This window comes from Quercus robur, chromosome 5 (genome assembly GCF_932294415.1).
Source record: "Quercus robur chromosome 5, dhQueRobu3.1, whole genome shotgun sequence".
Taxonomy (NCBI): domain Eukaryota; kingdom Viridiplantae; phylum Streptophyta; class Magnoliopsida; order Fagales; family Fagaceae; genus Quercus; species Quercus robur.
In genome coordinates, this window is record NC_065538.1 from 86,758,072 (window position 1) to 86,771,910 (window position 13,839).

The window sequence follows — 13,839 nt, forward strand, 5'->3', positions numbered from 1 at the left end:
GGCCATTAGGGTAAACCTTGAGAGTAGAGGTTGGTTGTCCCTGTTAGAGGTAGATCATCCATCCCCGACCGTCCTGATTAGAGAGTTCTTCTCGAATCTCTCTTATCATGTCTATAATTCCAACACCCTTGTTAGAAGTTGGATACAAGGTATTGAGTTCACTATTACCCCTCGGATAGTGGCTAAAGCTCTTGGGGTTCCGGTCATTAGGGAGCCTGTCTATCCCTATGATAAGTCTCCACCCTTAGATGACGTTATGTCATACATCACTAGGTCTTCTATCCAGTGGGGTTCTGATCCTCGGATCACGTTTGCTGAGCTTATTGAGACTACCTATCTCTTCTTTACAATAACGTGTCATTCTTTGTGGCCTATTTCTCATCTCCACACCATCCCTCTTAAGCGATGTGTGTTTTTGTACGCTTTTGTTTCCGGTGCTTCTATCAGCTTTCCTCGTCTGTTTCTTTGTTCTTTGAACAAAGTTCATAGGAGTTCTACCGTATCTCATGCTCTTATCCATCTTATTTTCATTCATAGGATTTTGTTGTTTCTTGGTTTAGCTGATTTCCCTACCGGTGAGCCCGTTCATGTCATAGCTCCTATAGGTGCCACCTTCCTTAGGCAGAGGGCTTCTCACTTAAGAGTTGGCTTTACTCATCCTAGAGGTGTGTCATCTGGTGTTGTTCCCCCTCCTCCCTCTTCTACAGGTGCTGATACGGCTGAGGCGTCTGGTGCTGCTGTTGCTGATGCTGATGTTCCTCCACCGACTACTTCGAATGATTCAAACATTCGTCGTACGTTGGATCATGTCTTGACTGTTCAGGCGGCTCATTGACAAATTTTGGTGGACGAGCTCGATGAGATCTGTGCTTTGCGCGTAGAGTTGGCACAGTTTCAACGATTCTCACCGCCACCTCCTTTTGATGATGGATTTTGATTACTTTTGGCATTCCATCACAAAAAGGGGGAGTACATTTGTAGAGTTTTTGTTTTCAGGGGGAGAGCATTTTTGTTTGTTGGAGCTTGTAGAGTTTAGATTGTATCTAGGTGCTTCACTCTGTATTTACCTTTTTAGCTCTTGTTATACTTTTGTTGGGCTATTCATGTTAGGGGGAGATACTTTTATTGTTTTATATGTTTCTTGTTTCACTGCTTATTGATTTATATTTATGAGTTTTTCATTGATATATGTCTTTATTTTGTGTTGAGTGAAATCAAGAAATTATTTTGTTTACTTGTATTTTCCACACATGTGGTTATGCATTTTGTTTAGTGTTTAAGGAAATATACAGGTTGATTCAATTGAGCTGCTGTCTACACTTGCAACTGATGGATAATAGTTAGGATTGGATTTGTTTTTAATGAGCATTTTTTTTGTAAAGGGTTTTTCTTTGTAAACTTTGAGTTTTAAGTTGTGTTTTGTCACGGATTGCCAAAGGGGGAGTTTGTTAGGTTCTAAAGACTTAGGATCTTATGTATTTAGAACTCTAATGTGTATTGTTGATAAATCATGATCAAAACAAGATTTTTAGTTGTGTTTAGACTTGCTCAAAGTTGTGTCATGTATGTAAAGTTGGATTTAAGTTGATGCAGATTTAATAGTGCATTTCGGCTTGGTTCGATCGATCGAAGCTTAGGCTCGATCGATCGAAGCTTAGTCTCGATCGATCGAAATTCGGGCAGAATGTGTTTTTCTACAGAATTCCAACTCAGCCCTAGTTCATTTAAAACGTTTAGGATTTTGTGTTTTTGCCCTAGGTATATAAGGCAAACCCTAACCACGTTTTAGTGTTGCTCATATTGCTGTTTATGTAAATCTCTTGTGAGATCTATGAGGAGCTTTCCTTTACACAAACTTAGGATTATCAAGAAAGAGATTTGTTCAAGAACTTGATGATCATTTAGTTACTGCCATAAGAACTTAAAGAAACACAAGCAGATGTGCTTGTACTTGCTGGAGAATCCAAGAAAGAAGGAGTCCATGGTCTTGGAGCTTGCACGTGGTCGTGTCAGTAAGTTTCTACTTGTGGGTAGCAATAGGACGTTAGTGATCTAAGTTGCTATTGTAAAACTTCGATTCTTTCTAGTGGATTTGCTTTTTACCTTGAGGATAGTTAGGTTAAATCCTCCTCAGGTTTTTTATCGGTTTGGTTTTCTTGAGTTATCATATCATTGTGTTTTTTATTTTCCGCTGCTATACCTTGATATGATATATTTGTGTTAACCTAGATTTGTTAATTTGACTAAGTAATCACTTGGCTAATTACCTAGGTTAATCTGATTGTGGTTTTAAGGGGTCTAAAAACTATCAATGTTCACGATGGTGAACACTCTAAACAAGAAACAAATACAATATAATCAAGAACTAAAGGAAATAGAGACTATGAAATCAGATAAAGAAATAAAATTCATACACCCCCAAGTACAAGCCCAATGAAATAGAGTACCAAAGAGGAGAGATTTTAGACGATTTAATGTTCTCTCCTTGTCTTCAAAAAATGCAGGCATTGCGTTCCTGCTAAACCAATCATATTAAACATGCCGAGACCATATTCCAAATGGTTGAAAGATGCTTTCCAAACCAGTTTCTCCAGATAAAGAAAAAAGAGCTAACTAACCTCGGCATTACCCACTGGATCCCAAACACTGCAAAAACTTCACACCATAAGGCATGAGAAAACTTATAATGAAGAAGAAGGTGATCCACTGATTCCCCATCGCAGCAGCATAAACAACACTTATTAACCAGATACTAATCTCTCTTAACAAGATTATCAATGGTAAGTATCCCATCATTAGCTGTTGTCCATAAGAAGAAAAACACATGTTTAGGCAACTTTGCACACCAAATGCACTCCCAAGGAAAAACCTCAATGTTAGGACTAGATAACAGCTTATAAAAAGAGCGCACATCAAATACCCCAAATGTAGTCAATATCCGGACCAGGTGATCATCCCCTCACCCCTTGGCATAGATGAATAAATAAGCTCAAAAAAAGAATAATGGAGCTAAAGCTATTTTTTTTAGCTTCATTGCTACAGTGCACATCTATTTATGGATGTGCACTGTAGGTTAGTGCTAAAAAAAAAAAAAATTATTTTGCGTTCACACTACTTTTATTTTTTTATTTTTTATTCTTTCTTGCTTTCATTCTCCTTTCTCCGTGTCGCTCTCCTCATTGCCTCTCCATCTCTTCTTTCTTCCTAGACAAACCCACAAACCCTTCTTTTTTTCTCATAGACCCATCGCCGATTTGCACAAGCCCAGCCGCCATAGACCCATCATCGCCAACCCACGCTTGGCCGTCAACCTGACCCATTTCGACCTCTCTTCTCTATTTTTGGCGTTTTGGCTTTGTGTTTCGGGTTGGGTTTGTGTTTGGGCTTTGATTTTTCTGCTTTCTTTTTTTTTGTTCTTCTTCACTGGTTTTGATGGGCACGGTGGAGTTGTGGTTGTGCAATGATTTTTATGGGTTTGATGGTGGTTGTGGTTGTATGTCAATGGTTGAATGAAATATTATTTTATTGTAGTGTTTATATTATTTTATTGTGTTAAAAGCTAAAATAGCTCCACTGCTGTAGAATGTGAGAAGGTAAAATATATAAAGTGACTTTTTGTATAACTAAAAAGCTAAAAATTTAGTTTCACTGCTGTGATGCTCTTAACCAACCCACCTTTTTTTCCATTGCCATTGACTTGACTTGATTCTCCTAACTAATATATAAACTAATCTAGCAAAAAGTTAAGAGTATTACTACATACTCACAATGGGACGTTCCTTGGTGAAGTGCTTACTGTGGGGTTTGATGGTTCTAGTTCATCTTCATGGGCTCAGAGGTTGCTTTGAAGAAGAGAGGATGGGTCTGTTAGAAATCAAGGAGTTTGTGAGGTCCAACCCCAATAAGACCATCACATATTTTCTCCCTTCACGTTCAAGGGTCTATCACCCCTTCAGAGGTCATATTCTCCCTTCATGGATCGATGACCACAAGAGTGAGTGTTGTGAGTAGGAGAGAGTCACCTGCAACTCCACCACCGGTCACGTGACCCATCTCTCTCTCCACAATTTCTGGGAATTCAATATGGAAGTGGTTAATTATTTAGATTTCGATTTAATAGTTTGGTTTCTAAACGTCTCTTTATTTGAGACTTTCAAGGAGTTAAGAGGTCTTGATTTATCTTATAATGCAATTGGTGGTTGGATTGAGCATAAAGGTATGTTAATATATATCGTCTCTCTGTTTCTTATTATTTGTAATGACTGTAATTTATCCTATGTTAATATCAGTTTCGGCCAACAAATAGATCGATACCGAAGAAAAAATAAAACACTCAGAAAACTGTAATTTTTCTCCCCAAATTTCAGGATTCACCTCCACTCTCTTACATTGGTCTCTCCTCTTCAGTTCGTTGGCCTCCGTTCATACGGCCTCTTTATCTTGTTATTTATCTCTGTGTGTGTTTTTGTCTCTTAACTCCAAAGTTTTTTTCTTTTTCTTTTTCTTTTTGGATTTGGGTGCACTCACGTGAAAGCAAATCGTGTGGAGGTAAAGGAGAAATGAAATTTTTTTTTTAAAAAAAACTTATAATTAAAGATTAATAGATTACAGGAGTTGACTGACTGGGTGTGGAACTCTATACACCATTTCAATCCCTTCTTTCTTTTCTTCTTTTTTTTTTTTTTTTTTTTTTTTTTTTTTTTTTTTTTTTTTTTTTTTTTTTTTTTTTTTTTTTTTTCGGTAAACGTAAACGATAAATCATTTCAAATATATATATATATATATATATTTTTTTTTTTTGCTGAATGCTAAAAGTCATTTCAAATTTTCCATTGTACGAGTATTAGTTAGTATAATTATGAGCTAAAATAAATATTGGTATGGTAGAAGCATGGTTTTAAAAACCGATACGATGAAAGAATAAAAAAAAGGACTGGTTATTAGTTTTTTAGTTGGACCGAAGTTCGACCGATGATCAAACCAATGACATCATAAATAATTTAATTATTAATTTTAAAATAAAAAATATAATTTTTTTAAGTTTTTAACTAAAAATATTCAAGTTAAACGTATATATAAAATTTTAAAAAAAATAATATGAATTTAATTTTCATGTATTAAATTTAGGAAATAAAAATAACAAAACTCACTACCTTTATATAAAAGTTTATGACTAAAGAATCAAATTAATAATATATAATATATATTTATTATTATTATATATTTAATACTTATATATTTTTTGAGTATTGACTTGGCTTTTTTTTTCTTTTTCTTTTTTTTTTACCCTTTCCTTACGTTTAATGAGTTGTCCTGTAAAAGTCAATTTGCTTCTTTTACTATCTCATCAATACATGTGCCACACGCTTCTTTCTCCAGGAGTTGATTTTTTAACAATTACTTTTATTTATGTTTGTCACGTTCTCATAGCCACGCACACAATTCCAATACTGTAAAAGTAAGCTCTACGTGGCTCTAGGAGGTGGAGACAAAACATTGAAAAAGAAAAAGGAAACACTCATTAATACTCCACCTACTCCACTTTTTTCAAACTCATTTCTCCTTTCTTATCTCTTTTGGTTTTAAACGGTGCTCTTGAAGTCTCTCAAACTCTCAAGAGTCTGTCATGTTTCTCAAGTTTGCTGCAAATTTCCAAATAAAAAATTTCAATAAGTTGAAGCTGCTAAGGTAATCCACGATCCAGCTAAAAAATAATCTAGTATCACATTTTAATTTTTAGTTCTTTACCTCATTCTATCTCTCTCCCTCTCTTTTTGAAGTTTTTGCATTTCCAGTCTTGGATCATCATTCTTATAGTTTTTCATGGTGTATTTGAGAAAAAAAAAATGCTTTATTTTTTTGTCTTTTTCTACGAATTGAATTTGGCTTTATCTTATCGTTGGTGTGTGTTGGTGTTTGTGTGTGTTGGTGTTTGTGAGATATTAATTGTCTTTTAGTATACTGTATATTGTGATTTGTGATTGTGGAATTTTCTGATTGACAGCAGGCTCTTGTGATTGGGGCATAAGGCATGAGGCTGGTAATAAATCACTCTTTTTTTAGACTTGGACTTAAAGCTACAGAGCTTATATATTTTTGTGCTACACAATTTATTGACCTTTTGTTTTTTATTTTTATTTTTTTTGTTAAGTAATAGTGTAATATTTCAAGTTTCAAACAACCATGGTAAATAGTTAAACTAATTAATTTTGTTAATTTGAGATATTAATTAATCAATAATTAATTAAGGAAATCAACTAATAAATAATAATTAATAATTTAATTAATCAATACATTATAAAAAATAAACAAATTAAATTATATTAAGCTAAATAATGATTAATAATTTTATAATTAATGAAATAACAATATAACAAATTAATAACAATACAGTTTATAACAAATTAATGATTAATATAGTTTATAAAAGACAAAAAAATTAATGAGACAATTAAACAACAATACATTTGGAAAAAATGTCTGGAACTGTCACTGAGAAAAATTATGCTTCTTAAAGAACACTTGAAAAAAATTTCTGTGGAGTTGCTACTGGCCAAGTGGCCATAAAGGTTCGTCTCTTTTCCACTACCGACATGATAAATTTTATTATATATTCCTTTTTTCCACTATTGACTTGACCAAATTGATTCTCCTAATTTGTATAAAGCTGGTCTTGCAACGAACAGAGGAGTATTACCATTACTGCTTTTTTTTTTTTCACAATGGGAGGGTCCTTGACGAAGAGCTTATTGTGGTTTGATAGTTCTGGTTCAACTTCATGGGTACAGAGGCTGCTTTGACGAGTAGAGGATGGGTCTGTTAGAAATAGAGTTTGTGAGGTCCAGCCCCAATGTCACAGATCATCTTCACGTGACCATGAGAGTGACTGTTGTCATTGGGAGCGAGTCACCTGCGACTCCACCACTGGTCACGTGACCCACTTCTTACTTTACAAATTCGGGGAATTAAAGGATCCTTTTTTCTCAAACATAGTTTCTATTTGAGACTTTCAAAGAGTTATGAAGTTTTGATTTATCCTAGAATGGAATCACTGGTCAATCTGGTTGAATTGAGAATAATGACGGTATACTAGCCTCGTATCTTTTTTTTTTTACCATCTATATGGCTTGTTTGGTAGCCAATATTGGGCCACAATGTCTATACAAATAAATTTCCCTCCCCAGGAAAAGCAAACTGGGTCAGCCCAAGGGATTTTGGGCCTAAAGCGACATTTTAATTAAAGCCTTTTTATATATATTTAAATTTAATTTAATAAATTTTTTTATACTTAAAATCCGTTCTTCTAATTTGTTTAGATTTAAATATTTTTAGTTTTTTTTTAATGAATTTCTTGTTCATTTGTGAGTTGTTCACCTAAGTATTTATATATATATATATATATATATATATATTTTGTGAAAGATTTCTTATTTGTTTGTAAGATTTTCACATAATTTTCTTTTCTTTTCCTATATTGTGTTTGTAAGGACGCAGTTTGGATCCTATGCCCAAAAAGTATGTGGATCTAGGCTCAATGAGGCTAATACATTGAATTTGTAGAGAGTGAGTTGGAAAACTAGGTTATAATGAGTTGGGTAACAATTATAATAGATCCAGATCACAGTGAGGTAAAAGTGGACGAGTTTTATCTTACGAAAATCGTCCTCGGCACAATCCGAGAAGATTAGTTATATTTGAAGTTGGTTACAAATATAGTGTTAATGGCTACAATCTCTCTTTTCTCAATTTTCCGATCCTCTTGTAAGGTTGAATTTAATCAACCATCTTGTTGACTTTATTTCGTGCCAAATTTGGTTGTATTTTAGCAACTAGTAACCCTGTATTTAGGTGGGATTCTTGTAAGGGTAGTGAGTGAGATAGTATGAAGAAATGCTCAAGAGTGTGCAAGAAAAACAGGGACTCGCGACTGGATCTCGCAGGTGACTCGCGGCTGCAAGCCGCTAGAAGCTGCACACGTGCCATGCATACCAGAAATTGAAGCGTTATGCTAGTTGGAGCATTACAGGACAGAATAAGACAACTGGCCGTTCAGTTACCTTGCGGCTGGAACTCGCGACTCAGTCAAGCCACGAGGCCAAGCCGCAAGCCAGCCCTATTTTGAAAAACCTGACTCTTCACATTCCATTCTCACGTTAGTATATATACCCCTTTTACCCACGAAAGAAAGAGAGTTTCTAAAGAGAATTTTGAGAGAGAAACCCTAGAGAAAAACAAGATTGATTCATCCCCAATCTTCATTAAGAGACTCTTCAAATTCCTCAACTCTCTTCCTCTCTATTGTTAAATACTTGAGAGGCTTATTACCAAAACCTTTTCTCACCATATCCATTTCTGTGAGAGGGTTGTTTGGTGCTTTGGGAAGCAGTTAGGAAGGAACTAATTTCACATTGGTTGATGCTATGGTCAAGTAGCGGAATTCGGGAAACTAGAAAAGAAATAGGTTCGGCGCAACCTCGTTGGAGCAAGAAGCTTAGAAGGGCTTAGGTACACTGGGTAGATTAGGCTTGGAGGGTCTATTGCTGTTCATGTATCCCAACTACATTTTCTAGTGGATTACTTACCGCTTGGAGGGCGGCGGAGAGGTTTTACGCCGAGAGCTTCGGTTTCTTCTTCGATAACACACCGTGTGTTGTCCTTGTGTTTGCATCTCTCGTCCCTTAATCTTTGCCATTTAATTTCTGCTGTGGATGTGATTTTATTTGGTTTAGATTGTTTATCAATTCTGTATTAAGCTTATTCATGTTCCACACACTTATTGTTTGTCATAAAGCTTGAATTGGTAATTTTGTTATTGGGGGACTAAACGTTCATAGTATTTTATACACTTATTGAACTTTCACCTCTCATCTTAGGGCCTCATTTCTAATTTATACTATATCTTCCCTTTTATCTCTACCCTCCACGTGGACAATAGATTGCTTGTGTTGATCCTTGTCCCATCAGCACTCTCCTAAAGTCTTTGGGGGTAGTTATAAGGCTGAAAAGTACTGTTCAGATATCACTTCCTCATTAATGTGGTTAGAGAGTTAGCTGCAGAGTATTCAATGCAGTGGTAGCAGCTTTCTCTTAGATATATCTCAGCTTCCATCTCTCCTGTAAGTTCATAATGCATGCCTTTATCAATAGAACTTCCTAGAATGTTAACTTAGATGGTAGGATACACATTTTGACCTGTGCTTCGTTTAGTCAAGGAGATATCCCTCCTTGGCCTGCCTTCCCCAACTTTCTCATTTGTAACTTACTCATGGGACTCTGAGTCTTACATCCTCGCTACTGTTTATCTGTCCTCGAACCACCTAACATCCTCGGCCAAGGCCCAATATATAATTTTGGGCTCCTCATCCCTACAATAGCCCCTCAAAACTCTAGTTTTTCCCCTCTTATTTGAGATGGAAAAAATGAGGTTTTGACTTTGGACAATTAAATCCAATCGTTTCTCTAATTCACACATGTGAGAGTATCACTTCGTGTGTCTCGTAACTGTTCCTGACGCTTCGAAGCTCGCGATGTCTCATTAAATGCTCCAGGCAGCACTTTGTTCCCTGCATCCTACGATGAGATGTAGATCCTACGGTTGGCATTCCTCATAGAATTTTGAGCGGGATAACTCCCACTTATTTCTGCCTCCTATATAAGGCACCTGAGGGGGGGGGGGGGGGGGGAGGGGGTGGGGGTTTAATCCTTACTTCACAAATCTTTAAACTCTTAAAATTTTCAAACTCTTAAGCTTCCAAGAATTCCCTAATCTCCCAACTCTCAAAAAGCTCCTAAAGCATCACCTGTTCTTATTCCTGTAAGTTTTCATGCTCCTAGGTTCTTTTCTTCTCGGCTAGTCTCCTTGGCCTTCCAACCCTCACTCCTTTCTCAAGAACATTTCCCTCATCTCCCTTTAGCTTGTTCAGATGGGTAGATTCAAATACCTGGTAGATTCTCCCGCCAGTATGGAGGGCTTTAGGGCCAAATATCACATCCCATAGGGAGTTGCCCTGCGGTATTGTGCTCCAGACCAGGTGGTTACGGATAGAAAAGAAAGGGAGGTTGTCATTCCTATGATCGCCTTCATAAAGGGAGGAATGACACTTCCATGGGTCGGGTAACCCGAGACTACCTAATCAACCATAGGTTGTGTCTTCACCAGTGTGCACCCAACCTATTTAGAGTTTTAGGTAGCGTCGATGCTCTCAACGAGTAGATGGGTTTGGGACTTACCTGGCATGACGTTGTCCACATGTACAAGTGCCATTCACTTGTTGACTCGGGGTATTATCTCAAGTCCAGGTCCAACATTGTTAGGTTCGTATCGTGTCTTTCCAAGTCCAACAAGGGCATTAAGGACGACTACTTAATTGCCTCAGGGGAATGGCACGACAATCGTCACTGCCCAAACTCGGGAGGGAGAGCCAGGTGGGGTACCCTAGGGTTAGGTTCCTTGGCACGGGATTTAGTTCTTTTAGCTTTGCTACCCTTCCCTTTAATATTTCTTTCTTTTTTGATGATGGATTTTATTGGTCTGACCATAATGTTGCTCCTCAGACATTTTTGCAGATAAAAGGCACATTGCTCCCAGACTTAGCCTTGTTAACGTCTTGGGTCTCAACAAGGTGCTGAGGTCCGAGATTTTCGTGAGTGAAGACAGGCAATTGTGAGTCGTCCATCTCATCTTGGACTTTCACCCGTTATTGGACAATTTCCAAGAAGTAGGCCACGCTATCCGGGCAGGTGATCCTCGGCTAGCCCAAATTGATGTCTCAGTTCCAAGCTTTCTAGCCCGAGAAGATCTCCCGCCAGTCGAACTCCCCCTCCACCATGCTCTCCTTGAAGTAGCAGCTCCGAGGGAAGAGACCGCTTCCTCACGTCTATCGCTTGAGGAGGAAATAGACAAATTCCAATTCGAGGAAAAGAAGGAGGAACAGGGGGCCCTGGTTATCCCTATATCAAGCGTTGAGGATGAGTTTGATAGACTCTCAGGTGTTCGCACCCCAGGCCTCGTGGTAGCACGTATAATTGACAGCTTTGAGGACGAAGAAGAAGAAATGGCCCTAAATCCAAGGAAAGGTTTGAGGGACCTTATGGCTGGGAGGAACAAAGGGTCATCATCCAAGGAGGCCCCTAAATCCCAAGTTCCTCCCAATCTCCACCCTCCCCCTCTTCTTGCCACAGCCTCACTCAGCTTGCTTCCCATCCCCAACCGGAAGAAGAAGAGGAAGGAGCTGGAAATGGAGGAGGGTGAGGTGGTCCCTCAAAAGGAGGCCAAGCAGCAAAAAACTGTCAAAGACAAACGGGTCTCCTCTGTGGATAGTAGGAAGGAACCAAATGGGGCCGAAGTGTGCCAACAGCAACGCATTTGGGCTTCTCAGTTGGAGATGGAAGGCACTGCCATCCCGTGGAACTCTTCCATTAGGGAGTTCCAAAGAGGGCATTCTGCCTATGTTGCAAAGGCCCTGGAGCAGCCCCTCCTTCTGCCCAAAGACATGGAGGCCCTAAGGCACATGAGGCAGCCAGACCTTTTCATGTCCCTGAAAAGGGATCTTGCTATGGTAAGTTCATCATCATATCTCTTGATTAAATGCTAATATGCCTTTTCCATCTTTTTTTTAATTTTTTTACATGAAATTCCTTTGTCATTCTCGTGTAGGCTATCCAAGAGGTTTTTGTACCTAAGGAATGGGTCAAGGACACCCGGAATGAGGCCAGGGTTGAGGCCTCCCTCGGCCCTAAGGCCAATAAGTCCTTGGGTGCCATGAAGCAAGAAAACCAGAAGCTGGCCACCAAGCTGACTACTAAGAAGAGGGCGAGGAGGAGTGCTGAGGCTAGGCTAAAGAACGCCCAGGACCAGGCTGAAGATCAGTGAGATAGAGCTGGCCACACAAAAGTAGCTGGTCTTGGACCTTAAAATCGAGCTGGAGAAGGCCAAAGCCGTAGCTCAGATGGCCGAGGAAGATGCAAAGGCCTCCAGGCAAGCGTCTTACAACCTCGGGGTAGAAGAAACCGAGACCCGGCTGACTAAGGAGCTGGTCGAGGTATGCAAGGACTACTGCAAGAAGACATGGCTAGAGGCCCTCAACCTTGCAGGGGTCTCTGCTACCTCGGAGTGGAGGTAGGCTGGGAGTGTGTACTACCCTCCCGACTTCCGTGAAGTCCCAACTACCCTCCCACCTCCCCTTGCCCTTGCTCCAAAAACCTCCGAGCAGCCTCTGACTACTCAAGCCCCTCTTCCCCCCTCCGAGGCTTCCAAAGGATCCAGCCAAGTTGGTGATCAAGGCCAAGGGATTGAGGTGGCCAAGGATAAGGACAAGGGCAAGGATGCCAAGGATGCTGCCAAGGCCAAGGATGCTGCAATCAAAGCAAAGGAGGCCGAGGATAAAAACAAAGAAGCTGACCTTAAGGTTAAGGATGCTCCTGCCCCTCAACCGAGCAAGAAAGAAGACCCTACTCCTCCAGCCAAGGCCTAGCCCTTTATTTTGTAGTTTTCCTTATGCATTTTTTCTTTTGTAGTGGCAATTTGCCATTGTATATATTGTACTTTCCTTTTATTCAATGAAAAGACTTCACTTTTTACTTCATGGATCTTTTTTTTTCTTGCAATATTTATTCTCTGGTTGGTGTAATTATTATTTTGCCCTCTAATAAAATTTAAGATTAATGATGTTGCTAACAGTATTAAACTACTGCTAACCATATTTTAACAAGAGCTAATAATATTGCACTGTTGCTAATTTAGATAATTTGAACAAGTCTAAACAGTAAAGAGAATGATCACATGCTTGTACTGAGAACTAGGCCACCAACAGGGAGTGCTAAATCTTATGGAAATGAACAGCACACTTAGTAAAAAAAAATAAACAGGTATTGACTTGTCCAAGAGGGGTGATCTGAGGAACCAGATATAGCCCTTGTTCTGCCCAATACTTAGGCAAAAAATCAAGACCATTAACTTACCTAAGGCAAGTAATCCGAGGAGCTCGTATAACCTGGGATCTGTTTTGACACTTAGCAAAATATATGGAGAATGTTAATTTATCCAAGGCATGTGGTCTGAGGAGCCAGATATAACCAAGATTTTGGTTAACACTTAGAAAGATGTTATAGAGTATTAATTTACCCAAAGCATGTGGTTCGGGGAGCTAGGTATGACTAAGGTTCTGTTTAACACTTAGAAAGATGTCATAGAGTGTTAATTTACCCAAAGCATGTGGTCCGATGAGCATGACTAAGGTTCTGTTTAACACCTAGAAAGATGTCATAGAGTGTTAATTTACCCAAAGCATGTGGTTCGAGGAGCCAGGCATGATTAAGGTTCTGTTTAACACGTAAAAAGATGTCATTAAATATTAATTTACCCAAAACATGTGGTCTGGGGAGCCAGGCAGGACTAAAGTTCTGTTTAATACTTAGAAGGATGTTTGAAAATATCAATTTACTTAAGATATATGGTTCGAGGAACTAGATATGACCAAGGTTATGTTTAATATTCAAATAAACAACAAAAAGTACAATGCACAGCGTAATAATCGAGAATATGCCAAGGAAGACTTTCATTAATAATAATACATTTTCAGGTTGTTTACATTCTAGGGGCATGGTATGACATTTTCATCTAGGTTTTCAAGCTATTACACACCTATTCCAGCCACCGATGTGATGCGATATGGCCCTTCCTAGTTGGGCCCTAAGTTTCCTCATGTCGAGTTCTTTGCAGTACCCAAAACCTTTCTTAACGCTAAGTCTTCAGGTGCTAATGGCCTTAGCTTCATGTTGGCATCATACTTTTGCTTGAGCTTGTGTTGATAATACGCCAATTGAACCATGGCATTCTCT

At 38.6% G+C, this 13,839-nt stretch overlaps 1 protein-coding gene across 1 annotated transcript in view; it reads left to right on the forward strand.

Annotated features, from left to right (window-relative positions):
• The first annotated feature begins 3,941 nt into the window (after window positions 1–3,941).
• The window catches only part of LOC126727576 (receptor-like protein 56), a 54,726-nt gene continuing 44,828 nt past the window's right edge, over window positions 3,942–13,839 (forward strand). The window contains exon 1 of the mRNA XM_050433325.1: window positions 3,942–4,216. Within this exon, the coding sequence (XP_050289282.1) occupies window positions 4,084–4,216 (133 nt within the window). The 5' untranslated portion in view covers window positions 3,942–4,083. The remainder of the gene's footprint in view (window positions 4,217–13,839) is intronic.